This window comes from Macrosteles quadrilineatus, unplaced genomic scaffold, assembly GCF_028750875.1.
Source record: "Macrosteles quadrilineatus isolate MER2022 unplaced genomic scaffold, UCM_ALF_1.0 Scaffold_4__1_contigs__length_99947679, whole genome shotgun sequence".
NCBI lineage: Eukaryota > Metazoa > Arthropoda > Insecta > Hemiptera > Cicadellidae > Macrosteles > Macrosteles quadrilineatus.
The window spans coordinates 27,052,180-27,072,769 of NW_026542597.1; the positions used below are offsets into that span (position 1 = coordinate 27,052,180).

General features: G+C 36.7%; 1 protein-coding gene across 1 annotated transcript in view; it reads right to left on the reverse strand.

The window, feature by feature from the left end:
- Nucleotides 1–411: 411 nt before the first annotated feature.
- Nucleotides 412–20,590, reverse strand: part of LOC128991511 (adenylyl cyclase 78C-like) — a 178,129-nt gene continuing 157,950 nt past the window's right edge. Inside the window, exons 11-30 of the mRNA XM_054414450.1 lie at nt 18,623–18,804; nt 16,047–16,239; nt 15,051–15,200; nt 14,559–14,638; nt 11,766–11,915; nt 11,096–11,232; nt 10,851–10,944; nt 10,292–10,454; nt 9,927–10,027; nt 9,359–9,556; nt 9,068–9,165; nt 8,619–8,820; nt 7,342–8,000; nt 6,416–6,653; nt 5,700–5,826; nt 5,012–5,118; nt 4,605–4,719; nt 3,802–3,947; nt 3,425–3,638; nt 412–1,164 (exon numbers count right to left, since the gene is read on the reverse strand). Coding sequence (XP_054270425.1) covers nt 680–1,164; nt 3,425–3,638; nt 3,802–3,947; nt 4,605–4,719; nt 5,012–5,118; nt 5,700–5,826; nt 6,416–6,653; nt 7,342–8,000; nt 8,619–8,820; nt 9,068–9,165; nt 9,359–9,556; nt 9,927–10,027; nt 10,292–10,454; nt 10,851–10,944; nt 11,096–11,232; nt 11,766–11,915; nt 14,559–14,638; nt 15,051–15,200; nt 16,047–16,239; nt 18,623–18,804 — 3,839 coding nt within the window. The 3' untranslated portion in view covers nt 412–679. The remainder of the gene's footprint in view (nt 1,165–3,424; nt 3,639–3,801; nt 3,948–4,604; nt 4,720–5,011; nt 5,119–5,699; nt 5,827–6,415; nt 6,654–7,341; nt 8,001–8,618; nt 8,821–9,067; nt 9,166–9,358; nt 9,557–9,926; nt 10,028–10,291; nt 10,455–10,850; nt 10,945–11,095; nt 11,233–11,765; nt 11,916–14,558; nt 14,639–15,050; nt 15,201–16,046; nt 16,240–18,622; nt 18,805–20,590) is intronic.

Below are 20,590 nucleotides of genomic sequence, written 5' to 3' on the forward strand. Positions count from 1 at the left end.
CAACACTCTTTTATAACCTTTATTTGTAAAATAGCAATCAGTTGAAGCAATTGTCAATACAAATAGTTTTACTACAACTACGAAGTCTAGGCCAGACTTACATAATGTAACAGAGTATTTAAAATATATTCGATTGTATTTTTAATAATACATTTTCTTCGGTCAGAAATTATTATAATGGTAAAAAAAAGAAAAATTTTTAACGGCCTCGTCATATTTTTAGAAAGTTTGAATAATCCGGTCTGGATGACCTACCTTACATTTTTTTAAATATTAAATACTATAAAAAAGGTGTAAGAAACTGGTGCAATACACCTCATATTCTTAAAACAATCTTTCTAACTCTGTTTTTAAAATATCGGTTTGTTTCACTACTTTAAAAGACATGACTGGAGACTTACACAAACAAAATCGTAGTAAAATTGCTTTATTATATGTCACAGAAGTTAGTAGTTTACTTTATACATAGTTACACAGCCAAATAAATAATGAGTTCATAGTCGTCACAGACAATTCACGTACGAACAGCCGTATAAAGAATGTAGAAACTACATACAACACACACTATACTCGTACGAAAAATAGATCAACATTTAAAAGATCTGTTAGGCCTAGTGAGGAACAGAAGCAATGTGTCTCTAGCACCGTTCTAAGGAGTATCTCCTTAGAAGTCCGACAATCATCTAACCTCTTGAGGTTCAGGTTCTGAGAAATTCATGGAGACAGATCGAACGTGGGGTTTCAGCCCGAAGCTGGACGGGGAGGCCTGCACGTCACTAGGGGAGGCTGATCGAGCTGTGTTGTTCATAGGGGAGAGAGATCTGTTGGTGGATGGAGCGACGCGAGCTGCACGATTGTTGTCTATCAGCGGTGTCTGAGGAGCAGACCGCTGGATCAGCTGTAGGCTTGACAGAAGTCCCTGGTTGAGCAGTTTCGGGTCCACGCTGAGTTGGCGAATGTTCTGGTAGCTGCGGGTGTCCGCTGGTTGGCTGACTTGGCGACTGGGGCGAGAGGTGTTGTGTCGCCTCACAGTGCTGGGCGTCGTCTGCTGCGACATGCGGAAACTGCGGAAGTTGACCAGTCCCGACCTCGGCGACAAGGTCGACTCGAACACCCCGCGGGACGAGGAGTGGTGCGACTTGGTGCGGCTCAGACCACCACCCTCTGGCAAACAGATGTCATGTTAATACCAATACACTCCATGAATAACATGAATGTATTCTTAAGATTATGCCTTGAGTAACATGACTATCCACATATCTGGGCAAACATTAAGTATCTCTCCATGCTTTTAGGCACACAAGTCTTAACCTATGATTTTTTTTACTGTATCTACAACCTTTGAATACAAATCTCATGTGGATTTGCCTAAACCCTCTGACAAAGAATTGTTTTTGCTGCTATATCTTAATTCCTTCAAGGAACGTGAATATGTCTATGTCTCTTGGCAAACAATTTTCATGGGAATATGAGAATAATCGGGAATAATTTACCTTATCTGGCTAGCAAATTTCATGTGAAAATCTTAAAATCAAAGTTATATCAAAGTTCCGGAAAAGCTATAAATTTAAACAACATTATCTGTCAATACTATTTCTCGAAAGGCTTTTTCCGCTCTTACTAAAAAGACCTGGCACATACCTAGTCAGAGAGGAGTTTCTTCAAAATTTGTATCCATAGCACAATAAACTGCAAAGTCATACAAAAATATACTTTGTCCGAAATGAATAGTTATTGAAACATAATTTTACATACTAATGCTACTTGAAACCGGAGTCTCAGTTTAAATGAATCAATTTTACAAGATTATTTAACACTAATAGCTTTAAGTCTAAAATACGTTTCTAAACACCAATCCCCTTGAAAAATTAACTTTAAATTTAGTACATTAAATTATAAATATTTCAAAAATAGTGCTACTCAACCAAACATGTTAATAAAGCCAAGTGGAATCCCCAACACCGCTATTAAAGAAGAAAACAGTTTGAAATAAGGAAAACCATAACCCAAAGCAAAGAAATTGTGAAGTTATCTTTTACTGCCAAATCCCACTACATCTTACCTGATAAAATTTACCAGTAAGTTTAAATTCACGCAATCGCTTCTTGAGTTAGCCTCTCCCTAGAAGAGTCATTTTTCAACGGCTTTTCTGTTGGTTTCAACAAAGACAGACAATTTTTTAGGTTTAAGAGAGAGAAACTGTGCCAAAGCGAGTGCCACAGCTAGCTACGTGCTGTTTGAATAATAACCCTCCTAATGTTGGGCGGGTAGAATAGAATTTGAAAACCGTTTACTTTACATTTACACAAATCTACTTTCGAAGAACATTTACAATGATTCATTATAAATAAGTGAATACTACAGGTGAACTTCATAATTAAATAAAACCACTAAGTGAGGCTGTTCAAAATTATTATGTACATAATCGGTTTTATACTATCTAGTTGACCTATTTATATTTTAAAATGGTTGAAAATATTGCTTACTTCTAGTAAATCTAATAACGTTTTGCACGATAAAATCTAAGGTTTTTGTTGTCTCTAAGTTGATAGAAAATTCATCACCATGCACCTGTAATGCATTCATTGCCCAGTTCTATTGAGTACTTGCTGCTGCTTTTAGCTTAAAAATAACTTTATATTCGGTTGAGGTGAATATAATATCCATATGTTTTTCATCAGCATCTTGTCACTGTCACACTGTATGTCATATTTTAAGATTGTTTGATAAAACTGTGGTTTCCATATATATAAATAAATAAATAAATATAATTTACTTTGGCATTACTCTCTAACTACTACGCTACCACCAAAAGTACAGTAACTACAAAAACACAAATATTGTAAGAAAGATATTATGAGAATTATGTCCTAGTAAAATAATAAACCATGGTAACAAATTAATTGCCTAACAAACCTATGACCTTGATGTAAATTACATCTATGCTGTCAAGGATCTGTCAACGAAATACGAATAATATCTTTATTTACTTTAGGATGCTAGAGCAAAGACAGAAAGTACTTTGAATAAGAACGTTTCTTTTAGAACTGAACAGGAAAAAACATCATCGTACAAAAACACATGCAAAAAGTTTGATTATAAAAAAAAATTGTAGCCTATGGCAAAAATGCTTGTGAAAGTCGTTAAAAACAAATCATACAATCTTTGATCAAGAACCATGTGAAATGGTTGAACTAATAAATAATAGTTCTATTTTGCAAACCATATTATCCCCTACATCTTATTGCGATGACACTACTTATGGATTTCATTTTATTACTGGCCGGTATTAGTGGCTAGGCCTACTGGACGCCCCGCTACTGTCCCCGTCTTCAGAGAACGATTTAATTTATGTATGATTTCAAAAAAGCAGCAGCAAACCTCTACAGTATTCCAATGTTAGTAGGTTAGTTCATGCACTCACGCGGATGTGGTCTCTTTACAGTATTCTGACGTCTCCTGGCCTGGACCATCCCATACACGACGGCTGCCAGCGAGGCGTGTTGAGAGGGTGTTCTGGTGAACGCCCCCTGGGCACCTTGACCTCGGCCGACCACGTAGTATGTCTCCATCTCCCCCTTACCCTTGACTGGTACCAGGCCTCGGTACTCCATCTGGTACCCTCTGGCCGTCAGCATCTGTTGGAAAAAATTGGAAGTGGTACAGCAATCTTGAAGATGGTAAAATTTTAGGAGATGTAGAAGGTGAAAAACGTTTGGGAAGTTTTGCTTCAGTACAAGTGGTTACTTAGAACCGTCAATGATTATATTACAGTAATATATTTCAATCAAATTTATTTACCATAGCTGTGGCCTTGGGTATCTGTATTCTGCCCATGGTGCCCGTAGAGTCCATACGAGATGCCTCGTTCACAGTGTTGCCCCAGATATCGTAAACGGGCTTGCGAGCCCCAATAACTCCACCTACTAAGGCCCCGCTGCTGATACCTGTTAGTAATAGTTGAACCATAAATTAACCATTGAAAATTCATTTAAGTATAAAAAAAATACTTACTATAATTTTATTGAAAGATTTTAAAAATGTATAACTGTGTCGTAATTACCATTGGAAAATTTGAAATGTTCCTTACGAAACATCAAAGTGATTAACGTTAATTATCTTAATCATCGTTTTGAAATAGCAAAAAATTTTTATCCGAGAAAATTACAGTCCAGGGGTTGTTGTGGGTGGACAAAAAAGGTCCCTTTGATACATCACCGATATTTCTCCTTTATATTTACTGATGATGAATTATCAGTGGTACGGTGTAAAACATTTTTGGGTATCCCTAAGCCCCTGAATCTATGTTTTTTCTCACATTTTGAATCGTTATGAAAAAAAAAAAAACTACCGTGTACTCAAAAAACATTTGTTCCCTCAAATATTTAATACAGTATTTCATAAAACCTACTTCCTTTGATAAAATAATCCTGCATAAAATACATACAACTTCCTAACTTAACACGTTGTTTTGCTTTTAAATCTTAACAACCATTTACGATTATTGTACAAGGCTTTGCTGATGCATTCATACCTACAAAGATTTAGGTAATGATATATCCTCTTTACACTTGTCTAATATCCCAAACGATTTGCACACCTACCCACACGCAGCTGAAAGTTGTTGAAAGAGTGTTTGTTCAGTTCTTCTAAACACTGTTTCATGGCGATGGCAAAGTCGACCAAAGCGCAAATATGCTCATGGTCGTCTTCATTTCCCTAAGACAAAACAGGTTATGTCTAAATATAATACCAAAATCTATCTATTGTTATGAGGAATTGAGTGCAGGGAGGATGGAATCGTCAGCAAAAGGTTGAAGGTTAATTATTGATGATCCAATAGTTGAAATGGACAAAAGAAGAAGAATTAAATACAAGAATAATTTACGCTGACTCATTTGGATCATACAATATATAGATTTATTAAATTAGGCATGTATATTGTTTGAATTGAAATATAAACAGACTAATTAACTGTTGTTTTAATAGACAATTTTATAATGAAACTTACTTTCTGAGTAGGATTGAGTCCTGATGCAGCCATGTAGCTCGCTCCCACGGTCTTGATCTTTTCAATACATGCAAACCTCGGTTCAGCCAGAAGTTCGTCAAAATCAACTGGAAACAGAGAGAGAGAACTCAAAAAATATATTTGTAACCAGATTAAAACTGTCATTAAATTATAATTTCGAGCGGAAAAGGATGGATAGATTGGGTTTGACCTCTGGAGGTTAGCTGGAACTAATCCAATTTTATTTGAAGTAAGATAGGGTAGGGTAGGGTGATAGAGGAATTGAATAGGGTAGGTACTAGTCCAGGTATTGGTTGTCTGTGTTGACGATATAAATATCTTAAACTATTCATGATAATAGTAAAGCAATTGTGATCTTACAAATTCTGTAATTTTACGCCCTTTCTTGAGTAGCTGCTTCAAAACCTTTAACAAATTATCTGTACTTTAAAGATTTTTGGTAATTTAAATTCAAACGGATAGGCAACATTATTAGTTATAAAAAACATTTCTTCTAAACTTACAGATCGGATAAATCATTTGATTTGAAAAAAAGTTCTTAAGTTGCATTACGTCACCGGTAATTACAATGTAAATCACCAACGTTAACAGATGAGAGATCCACTTTTAAATAAAGCACGAAATAAGCATCTTGCTAGACCACGATAACATAAATAATGTATCTTACCAATGATTTCATTGAGAAGTCGTATGCATTCGATTCCCTTATTTATATCCTCAGAGTAGAACTCGGTGAAGTTTGGTATACTGGCGAACATAACTCCAACATTATCCCTGGATTGGGAGTACAACTCCTGGAAAACCTTTAAATTAGAACAACATAAGGAAATTTTAATCAACTCTGCTTTAAACTTGTGGATAAAATGTTGAAAATCGAACTGAACCACCTATGATAACATAGTGAAACATAACTAAAATATAAGCAAGATATTTCTTTGTGGTTGGAAGAGTGCAGGCTCTGGTCAACAACCCAAAGAAATGGATGGTTGAAATGTCGGCACGGCGGACCACTAATCCATGTGATAAGGCGAGTTCACTTTCACTACCCGTGCTACCACGATTATCAGTGTAGTTTACTCTTGTACTGTAAAGTCTGTCTCCTTATTTTATTGAAGCATTTCAAGTACAGTTCCGATGTGGCAAATGCAAATACAACACTCAACATAAAATTTGTTAGCATGTTTAAAAATAAAGAAAGACGGGAGCGATAAGAATTAGTTGTAGGTGATCAGACTCCTTGGCACTAAGAATTAATCTTTCATTGTTGGCATACAAATATTTTCATCGATTCATCAGTATTAGTAATAGTATTAGTATTAGTAACACCTAAATTAACAACGTAACATAAAATAGCTTGTTGTTTTAGAGAAGATACTCAAGTACCTCAGTCTGTCTATCCTGAATGAGGAAATGGTTAGCGACATGGTCAGGTAGGATGTTGCGTAGAAGTTGACGGTTGTTGCGTCGTGTTTCTCTCATCTCTGATAGTTCTCTTTGCGCCTCACGCTTCCACAGAAAGTCTAGACGGGAGGTGACCTCCACGAGACGAGCGTGGTAGGCAACCAACATGAGGAACACCAGCAATAGCAAGAGCATCTGGTAGGTCAGCGGGATCTTTAACCTTACAAAGATATTAAGTGTTATTGGTCATCTACAAGATTTTTCCATTTCATCACTACTTAAAGAATTTAAAGTAAGACTCAAATAAAGCTTTATTTCGGTTTTAAATACATAAGTAACGTGTTTATTACGCCATCGAACATTGGCTACAAAGCTCTATTTTACATGAAATTTGATTTCATATATAAAAATCACATTTTATATGAAATATATAATGATAAAGAAATATATTTAACATTCTGCATGAGTGGCCTAAGAGTTCCCTATTCAATCCCTAGTTCCTATTCCCTATTCCCTATTTTATCCCTATTTGGTAAAGCAATGTGAAGCAGAGCAGTCAAAATTAGAACAAAATTCTTCTCTACTCAATTTAGACTCATTGTGACTGAAGCAGGCCTTTCTGGTGAGTATTGCACCCAAATACCTCAGATTTATATACCATTCCCCTTTTAAAAATATTCATTCTAGTTCTTTAGGACATGCTTATGAATTGTTTGTCGTTGTTACTAGCCTAGTGGTTAGCGTTCCTGACTTTGGTGCGAGAGGGGTGGCTATAGTCACCAGCGTACTCACACGTATAGACTACTATCCTTAAATAGGAGTTTTATTGACAAATTGCGTGGACACAATAAGAATTGAGTTTAAAGATCGTTGCTTAACATTTCATATATATAAAAATAAGAGCTTACTTTGATTCCGGGTATTCAATGAAGATGCTTGGATACCCAATGATCACCAACAGAGCGTAGAACGTGACCATGAAGAAGGCGAGGAGAGTTTTGATGAGGAAGTAGAGTTTCAGTGTTGTTGCGAGCGCCACAAGACACATGACCCAGGTAAATACAAGATACTCCGGGTGTACGCAGGGTGCTGCAACTGTTGATATCACAGCTGTCTGATTGTTGAAGTCCGCTAGGCTGTTATCACTGATCACCTGAGTTTCATCACTAATCAGCTGTTGTTCTCGAACATACGAACTATCTGAGTTGCTTCTAGTCACTCGATGAGGTTGTTTTAAAACATCCGCACTTTCACCCGTGAACTCCGAGTTCATACTTCTATCTACGTTTACTAATTGAGATCTTTCGTTAAAGGCATTCGTATTGGCCTCCATTGCATTAGATTTAATCATAAACTCTCTTAAAAACCTCATCCTTTTTAAAAGGTACCTGTACTCGTTTTTGTACGACGATGCGTATTTACCACCTGTCCTATTTACACTTTTAAAAGAGGCACTTGAAATGAGATTGTCTTCAAGGGATTGCTCTATGGAACGCACAGGACGAGAAAAAGCTGTTTGTAGTTCAGAGTCTGTTGAACTTTCCACGCTGATCTCACCAAATAAGAACTGAAACAGAAATGCTTACAGTAATAATTTCAAATGTGAAGAGAGTCTATTAAATGTTATACTGTGTAATGAGAGAGATTTGACAATTTGATTCAATTTGAAGTCGTTAGACATTAAAGGGAATAGAGTTAGTCAAAGCTTGTTAGTGGTTACATGTAACATTGGCATAAACACATTTACAAGACCACTAGATATTACTCATAAAAACAAAATTTTAAGATTCGATGTTGCTTAAAACTAAGCAACTTCATACCTCTAGCAAAGGTATTGTCAGTTATGTACCTGGTCCAGCAGTGTATTGGTGTTCCAAGACTTTTTTCTCTTTGTTGAGAAAGATCTATGACTTTTCTAAAATATTTGCCAGAAGAATCTTAAAATTTTACTGCCATATATGATTTTACGGTTTTTTTTTGTACTGTACTGCAATTTATAAATACAATCAATGTTGATAGGTACAGCGGGGTCAGTGCTATAAGAGTTAATAAGACGAGACCATGGTTGTGTTCTGTTTTTTCTACAAGTGCCTTAATTTACGAAAACTCGTCACTTTGCTTCCTTACAAATACACAGGTTAGTTGTCTGAGGACTTAACATTTAATCTATCTAACTCTTACTCACCAAACCGTACGTAGACGCCAAACACATGAGTGTGACCACGATGCAGATGAAGACGGTTCGTCTGTTCCGTTCCTGCACCAGCACTGAGGACATTCTCTGTAGAGGCTGCGGCAGCTGACGGAACTCTTCAGCCATCACCAGCACGAGGGCCAAGGTGAGCGCCATTGTCGTGCCTAGCAGCCCTAACACGAGTAAGACTGACCTGTGGACATCATACGAAATTTTAGTGTGAAAATATGTTGATGTTAAAATATTTCTAAATAAAATACAAAAGTCCTTTACCGCTGACCCTATCATATTAAATAAGATTCAAAAAGTAGCTACAAACCTTTTGAATGGCCAAGTTTTGTTACAACTTAGATATCTTCGAATAAACTAATACAGACGTTAACAAACATCCATCTTATCAAAAGAAAAAAGTCAATAAAATACAATAATGCATTGGTTACCATTGCAAGATGACAAACTGGCAAACGACGATGAATAACCAGATGATGTAGCAGCAGAGCATGTTGGACTTGAACATATCTTCCCTCAGCCGGCAAAACTGCAACACACATACTTCGTTATGTAATTCAAAGAAAAAAGAGAGAAGTAACAAGATACAGTTTTTATAATACTGTATGTGTTGTGTAATATGCTAAACGCCTCAGCAAATCACAACAAATTTCAGTGTTCCCCGAATTAGGAACTACATTTTGTTAACAAAAACATTAGTTGGACACGAAACGAGAACAAACCTTCATCTCCATCTCCGGCTGTTTGAATGTCAGTGTCCAGATGTTGACGTTTTCTCGTCGGATCCGCTGATTGCTCTCTACCTCAATGTTGTGGTCCATGATGACGTCAACCTCCTCTGCGGGGGTGAGGGAGGGAGGAGGCTCAGCCACTGGAACTCCACAATCATCCCCCTCCATCTCCTGACCCCCTGTGCTTAGCTGAATGATAACGTTTATATCAGCAACATTGGTAATAGAATAATGATACAGGTTTGAGTTTAGGCTATCGGTACGTGCACGGTTAGGGGTTTTGAGTATCGAAAGTCTTTTCCTACAACAAATAGATTTTGGAGCAGCTTGAAAATGAAGATTTGAAGAAAAAAGGATTTGTGAAAGGAGGTAAAAGCCCCCATCTCGATTGGTCCACTAGGTACATATACATATACACAATTTTGAGAGTTAAAATATGCAAAGATATATTTCAAAGTTTTTTCTCTTTATAAGCTAAGTTAGGTATTTTTAAAAAGAATTACTCTGCAATACAATTTGAAACGCTAACGTAATTACTTTAAAAGGGGCAAATGCTTACATTTTCAAATGGTATTTCTGGCGTCCATTCGTCATTGAACCCAAGGCTGTTATGGTTACCATGATTTCCATTGCTGTCTGTCTGTTTTATGATGTCATGTCCTGGAAAGAAAAATCGAACTCTTGGATACAAATAACTACACACTGAATACGTCTATAAGTGAACATTCAAACAGGAATATATAAAACATGACAATGTTTATAACTAAGGGAAAAAGTTGTTTCATAGGGAGATAGATCCTCATGAGTAAATGCATATTCCAGGCTACGGTTTTTACACTCCTGTTACTGAAGCTTATTACGTTTGGTGAAACTCATCTTATTGAAACAAAACATAGTTTCTTGAACCTGCCATGTCAGACTCACTGTAAGTATGGGCAGGAGTTGCGTTGGGAGAGTCTCTATTGATGGAGTTGGTCAGTCGCTCCTCCTCAGTCCACAGTCTCGCACGAGACATTCTTGTCATCAAGCGTCTTTTTGGTTTACTCGGCTCCTTCTGTTTGATTAGATACGTTTCTATCTCATGCTCCTGGAAAACAATCAGAGTATCAATACATCAAATCTCACTGGAAATTGGTACTAGGTTAGTATTTATTCAAACTGGTTCGATCTCAATAGATTGTGGTTGATTTTGGTCCTCGATGCCTTTTATCATTTAATTAATTAATTAATTGGGATTTCAACTAACGAAACTATCTTACAAACTATTGACGTTAGTTTTGACATGAGCAGATGTTGAACTGTGTAAATGACGCAAGGTGTTTAAATTTATACAAAAGCACCATGATTACCCTGAATATGCCACAAGGTTACGAAATGCATAGGATTACACAAACATCTTACTTAGAAGAACTCATGAAACAACAATAAAGGTAATTCAAATATAGGTAATTCTTGTTCTTGAAACTGGGACAGCAGAAAATACCTTGAGATAGTTGTCCCTTGTACCACCATGACCAGGTTCCACCTCGTAAGCTCCTTGTAGACACTCCAGTGTGGCTCTGGATATATGAACACGCCTGTGAAAAGATGAACAATGGTCAGTGAAAACCATATTAGAGTATCACTAGATTTTAAATAAACTAGATTATTGTAGTCTACATTGTTGCGAGTTTACGTTAGTTGTGATCATGAACAAAATGTAGTTATTCATCCAATTTAAACTCTTACCCGGGTATCCCTCCAGACTCCATGTGGTTGGCAAGGGTGACATCGTAAGACCAGACGTCAAACTGCCACTTGCGGAGTCCTAGAACTCCACACAGCACCGAGCCTGAATGTATCCCAATCCTCATGTTCAGGTCTACCTGCACAAACTCTCAGTGTTCAACAGACGAAATCATTTAACAGAAGAAACAACCATTATAGTTTCCTTATAAAGATCGACCCATCTTTACGATTAGAAAAGGTCTATTAATACTGAGTTAAGATTTTAGATAAATACATTTACTTCACTTACACAGTAACATACATTATCCAAGTTGGGCAAAATAAACAAATCACATTGTATATTTTCGTGGGTCATTTTCCTTGAACACTTTACTTTCTTATGCTTTACCCAACTCAAGATATTTGCTAATAAATCTTATTGACCAGCACAGGATGTATTTCTAAAATGCCCTGTGCCCTAAGGATTCTTTAAAAGCCTAAAACTACAAGTTATAAAAATATAAGTTCTTTGCCCCTTACCACAGATTTCCTTATCAGAGTAATATTTATTAACCAAGGTCCAAGTTAAGATGTTAAACCATGATAGAATTTATCAACATTTTCAACATATGATTAATTAAAAAGTACTTTAACAAGAATATAAAATCGTGAACGAAATAGATATACTGACATTGAGTTTGTTGCGAACGTCATGGATGGCAGTGATCATGTGTAGGCCCATCTCTACACAGCAATGCGCGTGATCAGTCCTGGGCTTGGGTAGACCAGACACACAGTAGTAGCAGTCTCCCAGCAACTTGATCCTCAGACAATGGTTCTCCTACAAACATCTACCGTACAATCAGTGATCATGTGTAGACCGATCTCTACACAGCAATGCGCGTGATCAGTCCTGGGCTTGGGTAGACCAGACACACAGTAGTAGCAGTCTCCCAGCAACTTGATCCTCAGACAATAGTTCTCCTACAAACATCTACCGTACAATCAGTGATCATGTGTAGACCGATCTCTACACAGCAATGCACGTGATCAGTCCCGGGCTTGGGTAGACCAGACACACAGTAGTAGCAGTCTCCCAGCAACTTGATCCTCAGACAATAGTTCTCCTACAAACATCTACCGTACAATCAGTGATCATGTGTAGACCGATCTCTACACAGCAATGCGCGTGATCAGTCCTGGGCTTGGGTAGACCAGAGACACAGTAGTAGCAGTCTCCCAGCAACTTGATTCTCAGACAATGGTTCTCCTACAAACATCTACCGTACAATCAGTGATCATGTGTAGGCCCATCTCTACACAGCAATGCGCGTGATCAGTCCTGGGCTTGGGTAGACCAGACACACAGTAGTAGCAGTCTCCCAGCAACTTAATCCTCAGACAATAGTTCTCCTACAAACATCTACCGTACAATCAGTGATCATGTGTAGACCGATCTCTACACAGCAATGCGCGTGATCAGTCCTGGGCTTGGGTAGACCAGACACACAGTAGTAGCAGTCTCCCAGCAACATGATCCTCAGACAATGGTTCTCCTACAAACATCTACCGTACAATCAGTGATCATGTGTAGGCCCATCTCTACACAGCAATGCGCGTGATCAGTCCTGGGCTTGGGTAGACCAGACACACAGTAGTAGCAGTCTCCCAGCAACTTGATCCTCAGACAATGGTTCTCCTACAAACATCTACCGTACAATCAGTGATCATGTGTAGGCCCATCTCTACACAGCAATGCGCGTGATCAGTCCTGGGCTTGGGTAGACCAGACACACAGTAGTAGCAGTCTCCCAGCAACTTGATCCTCAGACAATGGTTCTCCTACAAACATCTACCGTACAATCAGTGATCATGTGTAGACCTATCTCTACACATTAATTATCGTGATCAGTCCTGGGCTTGGGTAGACCAGACACACAGTAGTAGCAGTCTCCCAGCATTTTGATCCTCAGACAATGGTTCTCCTACAAACATCTACCGTACAATCAGTGATCATGTGTAGACCCATCTCTACACAGCAATGAGCGTGATCAGTCCTGGGCTTGGGTAGACCAGACACACAGTAGTAGCAGTCTCCCAGCATTTTGATCCTCAGACAATGGTTCTCCTACAAACATCTACCGTACAATCAGTGATCATGTGTAGACCTATCTCTACACATTAATTATCGTGATCAGTCCTGGGCTTGGGTAGACCAGACACACAGTAGTAGCAGTCTCCCAGCAACTTGATCCTCAGACAATGGTTCTCCTACAAACATCTACCGTACAATCAGTGATCATGTGTAGACCTATCTCTCTACACATTAATGATCGTGATCAGTCCTGGGCTTGGGTAGACCAGACACACAGTAGTAGCAGTCTCCCAGCAACTTGATCCTCAGACAATGGTTCTCCTACAAACATCTACCGTAAAATCAGTGATCATGTGTAGACCGATCTCTACACAGCAATTATTGTGATCAGTCCTGGGCTTGGGTAGACCAGACACACAGTAGTAGCAGTATCCCAGACTCTTGATCCTCAGACAATGGTTCTCCTACTAAAATCTACCAAACTCATCTCTATGAAATCTCACATGAAATCAAAAATTTCAATCAATGATCTCAAAAAATCCAGTTTGAGTTTGCCCATAATCAACACATCGGATTAATTCGAGAAAAAAATATATATCGTAAGTTTCCTTTAGCGTTAAAAGGTGTTGAGTAGTACGTAAATAGTTTGATAAATAAGATAAGCAGCACCATTTTAACCCGTAACATTCACAACTAAAAATATTCAAGTAAACATTAAACGCGATTGGCTATTTTCAATACGTTCCATAAACAACCTTAAAGAAATATTAGGCACTTGTTGTCAACAAGGAAGACTTCCGACAGATTGGTTTACCACACAAGCTTAACTATACCAAGTCCAATTACGTTAATGAAGATCATTATGTTGTCAATGAGCAGCCAAGGGGGTTTGATCACCTCATTTGACTGTCAGCTGATGACTTTGCTGATGAGTTAAGCCTTCCTGGCGTGGCATTGACTTGATGGACTCAATGCAAGCGTATTGATCATCAGAGATCAAATACAGACTAATTAGTAACTACGATTAGTTGGCTATCTGTACAGTTACTCCATAACGATTAAAATCATTATGCATAAACGGTAGAGTGAAATAAGGTAAACATTTTTACTTAGACTGAGAATTTCTACTCGTATTTGTTATTGAGTCCTAGAGCAAAGATATAACATTAAGAATATATTTTTACGGATGATTTCCCAGTTTATCGTAGCCTATTGATTTTTGTTCTTGTATTGGTGATTAGGCCTAAGTATTTCTAAGTCTCCGATTAACTAAAGTAAAATTACCTAAGATGAAAACCACTTTACAGGGTTTATGGAATCGCTAAATATTTTAAAACATATTGGTTTCGGTGAAATATATAGATATAAATATATTAAAACAATGCTTACCGCTGCAAGTTTATCGAATTTTGCAAACAGGTCGTTGAGGACTCGAACCAGTTCTTGAGCATTACACTGACTCGCCCACGCTGAAAACACAAGTAAATGTTAAATTTAAAAAAACGCCAGCAATAAGCAGACTATCAAACAAATACAATACCACATAGTGACAAACCACAAGTAAGCCTCTAGTTAAGATATGTCTGAAAACTGTACTTTTACAAACTAAATTGAAAGTGAATGAACAAATTACACGAGTATTTAAAGAGCTGTATATTACTCCTTAGCATTGTAAATTTGATAGTTAATAACTAAAGAAATATTATTATAACAAAATCTTAAAACTTTATCCTCCTAACAATCCAAAACAAACAAATTAAATTTAAAAATACAATTGCTGCGAAAAACTGCATTCGAGACTAAACTATTCAAAAACACTTGTATTATATGATAGGGAAAATACATTTAACAAATCAAGTAAAGTAATTTAAGTTTACATACCTGTAAAACCTTTGATGTCTGCAAAGAGAATACTGACATTCTCATAACAGTGAAGATAGATTCTATGGAACTGCTGTGGAGTAAACTGTCCTTTCTCTGCCTCCGAGGCGATGTCCCGGATCATCTCCTTAGCCACAAAGTCCGGCAGAACTGAAACATTGGCAAAAAATAAGGGAAGTGCAGGATGTGTAAACAGATAGGAATGTGGATTAAGAGGCATGAAAAATTAGAGGTGGATAAAAACCCGTTTGTTAAGTGACAGAAGAGTATGCTACAAAGTATGATAAAAAGGTAGATAATGATATTTACGTGTAAAATATTTCATATGAATTGGACAAAATAAATAAATTAGTATCTTTAATCATAGATAAAACATACTCCCTAACTTTGGTTGGTTAGTCTAGATGGTATAATATGCGGATTCAGAAAACTCCACATGTTTACTCTAAAGAAAGACAAAATGAAAAAAAAACCAATAGCTTAGTGGAAAACAAAGAGTAGATAGTTGCATCAAGATTGAACATCACAGGCATCAATTTACATGTATTACACAAATCAACTGTCAAGTTGTATTGTTTATCTGACAGCCAGTGATGTTAAATTGTTAACAAACTCACTCCAACCTATCTGTGAATGATGTCAAATATACGGCATTTAGTGATTTACATTGATATACATAACATGTTTTCAATATGTTAATATTAAATTACTCTATATTTTAGTGATAAAACTGTACATCATAGACTATGTATGATAAAAATATTCACTATACTTGATCACAAATATATGTAACTTCTTATGGAGCACTTCCTTGTAATCAGAAAGTATTTTATTCTCTTGCATAAATTGAACATTATATCTTAAAATAAGTCAACAAAATTTAAAATTGACATCAACGAAACTTAATCCAATTTTTAAAACATAAAACAGGTTTCAGATATAACAATAGAATAAGAAATGTATTTGATCTATTGAAAGTGAATGGCCAATCAATACCTGAGAGCAGGAGCTTTTCCTGCTGATCATTTTCCTTCTGCGTCCTGTAACGGGTCTCTGTAGACCTGTGGGTCTCCAGGAAGGCCCTTCTCTGTCCACGATCTGTCAGGTACTTGGTGTAAAGCCCAGCAAAGTTGAGGCAAGTGTAGGTGAGCGCTGTGGCTAGTAGTTGGCGTGTCTTGCACCCAGCGTCCTGGAATGAGGATACTATTTGTAGAAACGAGCTTATAAAACTAGATAATTGTAAAGGGTGTCCCAAAAAACGGGGACACTTTTAAAATGTTATTACTCAGCTGTTATAAAGGCTGGAGAGTTCATTGATGCGTTAAATGAATCTTTATTTGATGCCATTTAGTGTATAATTACTATGTATCATCAACGGTTGCCGCAACATCGTGCCTTTGTCCTAGATATTTTTTTTAAGAATAATTTGTCTATCACTTCTACTCAACGTCAATTTCGTGTTCAATTCAACGTTGGCCGTAATGGTGCAACCCCACACCGAAAAACTACTCAAAGATGGGTAAGCACTTTTCTGAACACGGCTTCTGCACTCAAAATCAAATCTAGTGGGAGAGCTCGTACTGATCGAACACCGGAAACATTGGAAAAGGTTCGCGCGAGTGTGCTGCGGGTCATAAATTGCGTCGAGCGTCCTAAGTCATCCGTTTGCAGAACATTGCGTTTTAATTTAAATTTGCATAGGTTAAATTTTGAGTACAGAAGCCGTGCTCAGGAAATTGCTTACCCATCTTTGAGTAGTTTTTTTTTTTTTTTTTTTTTAGTGTGTCACCATTACGCCCAACATTGAAGTGAACACAAAACTGAGTAGAAATGGTGGACACATTACTCTTGAAAAAATTCTCTATGGCAAAAGAAAGATGTTGAGGTAACCATTGATGATCCATGGTAACTATTTACCAAATGGCATCAAATAAACAATCATTTGCCACAACAACGAACTCTCCATCTGTTATAACAGCTGAGTAATAACATTTTAAAATTGTCCCTGTTTTTTTGGGTCACCCCTTACAATCGGTATACTGAATCAAAACTACTGCAAAGCTACAATAAATATTATTACCATTTATGAATCCTTCTGTTTTAGAGAAAGCTGTGTAAATCAACTGGTGAAAGTACTAGCATAGATGAAGTATTAATTATATTAATTCATTTATATGTCCGTTATGGTCCGTTGATGGTTTTAGAAAAAGGACTAATTTCATACGATGAATAGGAAATGAATCTCGATGAAAACAAAAACCAGGGAAATCTGAAAAGCAAGAACCTTTTGGTATACATCAGAAGGCTACCAATACCGAGTAATCTTCATAGTATACAACACCACAATCGAGATGTCCACATATTACGTTTCCGAGATACGTTTGCACTAGATACGTTTGCCCCTCAAGCACAAAGTAGGAGGAAGGAAAATAAAGGTTCTGTTTTATCCAGCTCGATTGAAAAAATCCTCTAAGTTTCTGATACACTTTCAAACATACTCTACACGGTACCATCAAACATATTCCACTAGTATAACCAGGAAAATTATTTAAAGACATCTTAAACTTATAGTGTTTTGTAAAAGAATTTAAAATATTTAAAACATTAATATTATTAATATTAGGCATGTTAATATTTAAAACATGCCTACTTCTAAACGAGATAGTTGCATCGAAATAACGTAATAGTCCACATTTGCTTCCACGATGGATATCCAAACATAATTCCCATATTGATTCCGTGTTTTATGAATTAATATAAATACAAACTATTATGGGTTCTAAAGCAAGTGCGATTAAAAGAGACGGATATTTCCAATAAGTGGAAGTTCCATTGATTCCAATAACTTCTTCTCAGCTTGTCTCCATCCACCAACGCAAATTCTCAACAGTTATTATATCCCTACGTCTTCCAAGTTTCAAAATTAAATTTTTAGTGTAATTATTGTACTATTATTAGTTTAAAGGTGCCTTGAAAGACGCAAAATACTACAATCGTTACATAGAATATTAAAATACAGTTTTAATCAATTAAATAGTTACTTAAACTACAGCTTCGATATGAAAAACACATTCTTGGCCGTATGTTGAGTGAAATAACAAATGGAAAACAGTAAAAATGAAACTGTGTAGGCTAAATCAATATTTTCATCGTCGTTATCATTGTGTTTGATACAACAACGCCATCGCATTGTAGGCCAAACAAAAAATGTTAACTAGCAAAATGGGCTTGGAATATAGGGGATGATTCGTGTCACTTTGTTTTTAAGATAAATTTTTTTTGGATTTATTTACTTAGGAAAATATCTCAATGATCAAGGGCAACTGGAAAAGTTTTGAACCTAAAGGCTACTTACCTTTCATAGACTAACTCAAAACCTTCAATTTACCAGGCAAGCACTAAAACTTTACTACTCAGCTAAAGTATATTTGACTAAACCAGCAATACATTCAAAAAATAACCGCTGAGTTTATAACAACCTCGTAATATTCCTTAGCATATTTTGAATAATGATTTTACTTAACTCCGGAATTCTTTAAAAAAGTACTCAAGTAACTTTAGCTGTCTCTTACCTCATGAGAGGGCACTTTGTAGATGGCACTAACGATGACGTGGACAAATGCCGTTGTACAGCCAGCGACCATGCTCCAACGTAGTGGCAGAGGCAACATGCCGTATGTGACAAACACGATAAACAGCACATACCAAACGAGGTACTCCGACGAACAGAAGCCCAGGCTCTCTCCGACAAACCCTGCAACATGGGCCAACATTGAGCTATGTGACAAACACGATAAACAGCACATACCACACGAGGTACTCCGACGAACAGAAGCCCAGGCTCTCTCCGACAAACCCTGCAACATGGGCCAACATTGAGCTATGTGACAAACACGATAAACAGCACATACCAAACGAGGTACTCCAACGAACAGACAATCTCCGACAAACCCTGCAACATGGGCTAACATTGAACTACCTAATGACAATCACGATAAACAGCACATACCACACGAGGTACTCCGGTGAACAGAAGCCCAGACCCTCTCCGACAAACCCTGCAACATGGACCAACATTGAATCTTTATAGTACAATAGTGATAGAGTAGCAGCTTTACAATAAAGAAATTAAAAAAAAGTTATCACATGGGCTTTTGCCTGTGCGTGATAAGAGTGTTATAATGATGGCACCAGCGACAAAAGCCTCCGAAGAAACATAATAATACTGTTATTATGCCATTTTGCGAGGAAAAATAAAATTTGTGACAGACAGCGTGGTGCTCAGTGCGTTTTCTCAGCCCTTTAAAAGCTAATTCTAATATTGCACATATATTTTTGATTCCGTACACGTCCTTTTCATGTTCGGTTCAGGCTGTTTGTAAACCCACTCACACACATATGGCATATTTGTCCAAAAATTCGACGAACGTGAATGACTAAACCGGATTATTTCAATTGGAACTATGTTACATATATCCCGGTTTGAGCAAGGCATTTTAAGGGATCTACGTATTTCGAACGAAAAAGCATTCTCGTCCCGAATCAACGACTAGCCATGAAGACTATGGTTGTCACTTCCCTATATTAGTTTTCTCTAAAACGATAGAAATGTAGGACATCGCACTAGCCTTTATACGCAAAACTGCCTCGCTTGTGCAAAGCTTACATAATTTATCGATGTTTATTTAATGCAATTGATTGTTCATCGCGAACAAATAGAGCTTCATCACACATCATTTATCTTCTGATCAGCATTATCTCTGACCAGACCATTGTAGGTTGTTTTCACTCTTTTGTTCAAATACAAGTATAAATTTGTGTTAAATTTTAAAACTAAAAAATATAATAAAAAGAATGTAAAAGCCAGACATACTTAACAAAAAAATATGTACAGATGTTAAAAAGCAAAATGGTAGTGAGGGTAAATTCCTAAAGATCGATTATTCAAGTTTTCATTTGAGGATATTGAATTATAAATTATTCAAAGCATTGTGTTAATAAAAAACAAGTAATAAAATCCTAATCAATCATTTGAAGTTTTGTTCGAAATAGGATTCACTATAGATAATTCGAAATAGATCCAGTTTAATTAATCTGACTGTTCAAAATCGAACTTTAAATGAAGAAATTTACTTCCATAAATCACTTAAAGTTGTGAGATTGTGTACGAAGATGAACAATTAACTTTTCATCTTTTAGAGTGTTGCTTTTGTAAGCAGACGAAAACTAAACATTTTTGACTGATGTGTTTTTAATAGTTAAGAACAAATCTCATTTTCTAAGTGATTTCATCAATTCATCACTCCGAGAGTTGAAAAGGGTTTCTAAAACATACATTAATATCAATCAATGGTTTTGCTAAGAGGAAATTATAATTATTAAATTATACCAAAACAAATTAAATTTCTATTCTCGTTTGAAAATGTGATTATAGTTTCAAAATGTATTCTTTGACCACCGTAAACGGTTCGATTGTTCTACAGCATTCGATTACTAGTCCTAAATACAGCGCATTGTATTCAATGCTACTTAGCAGTAAG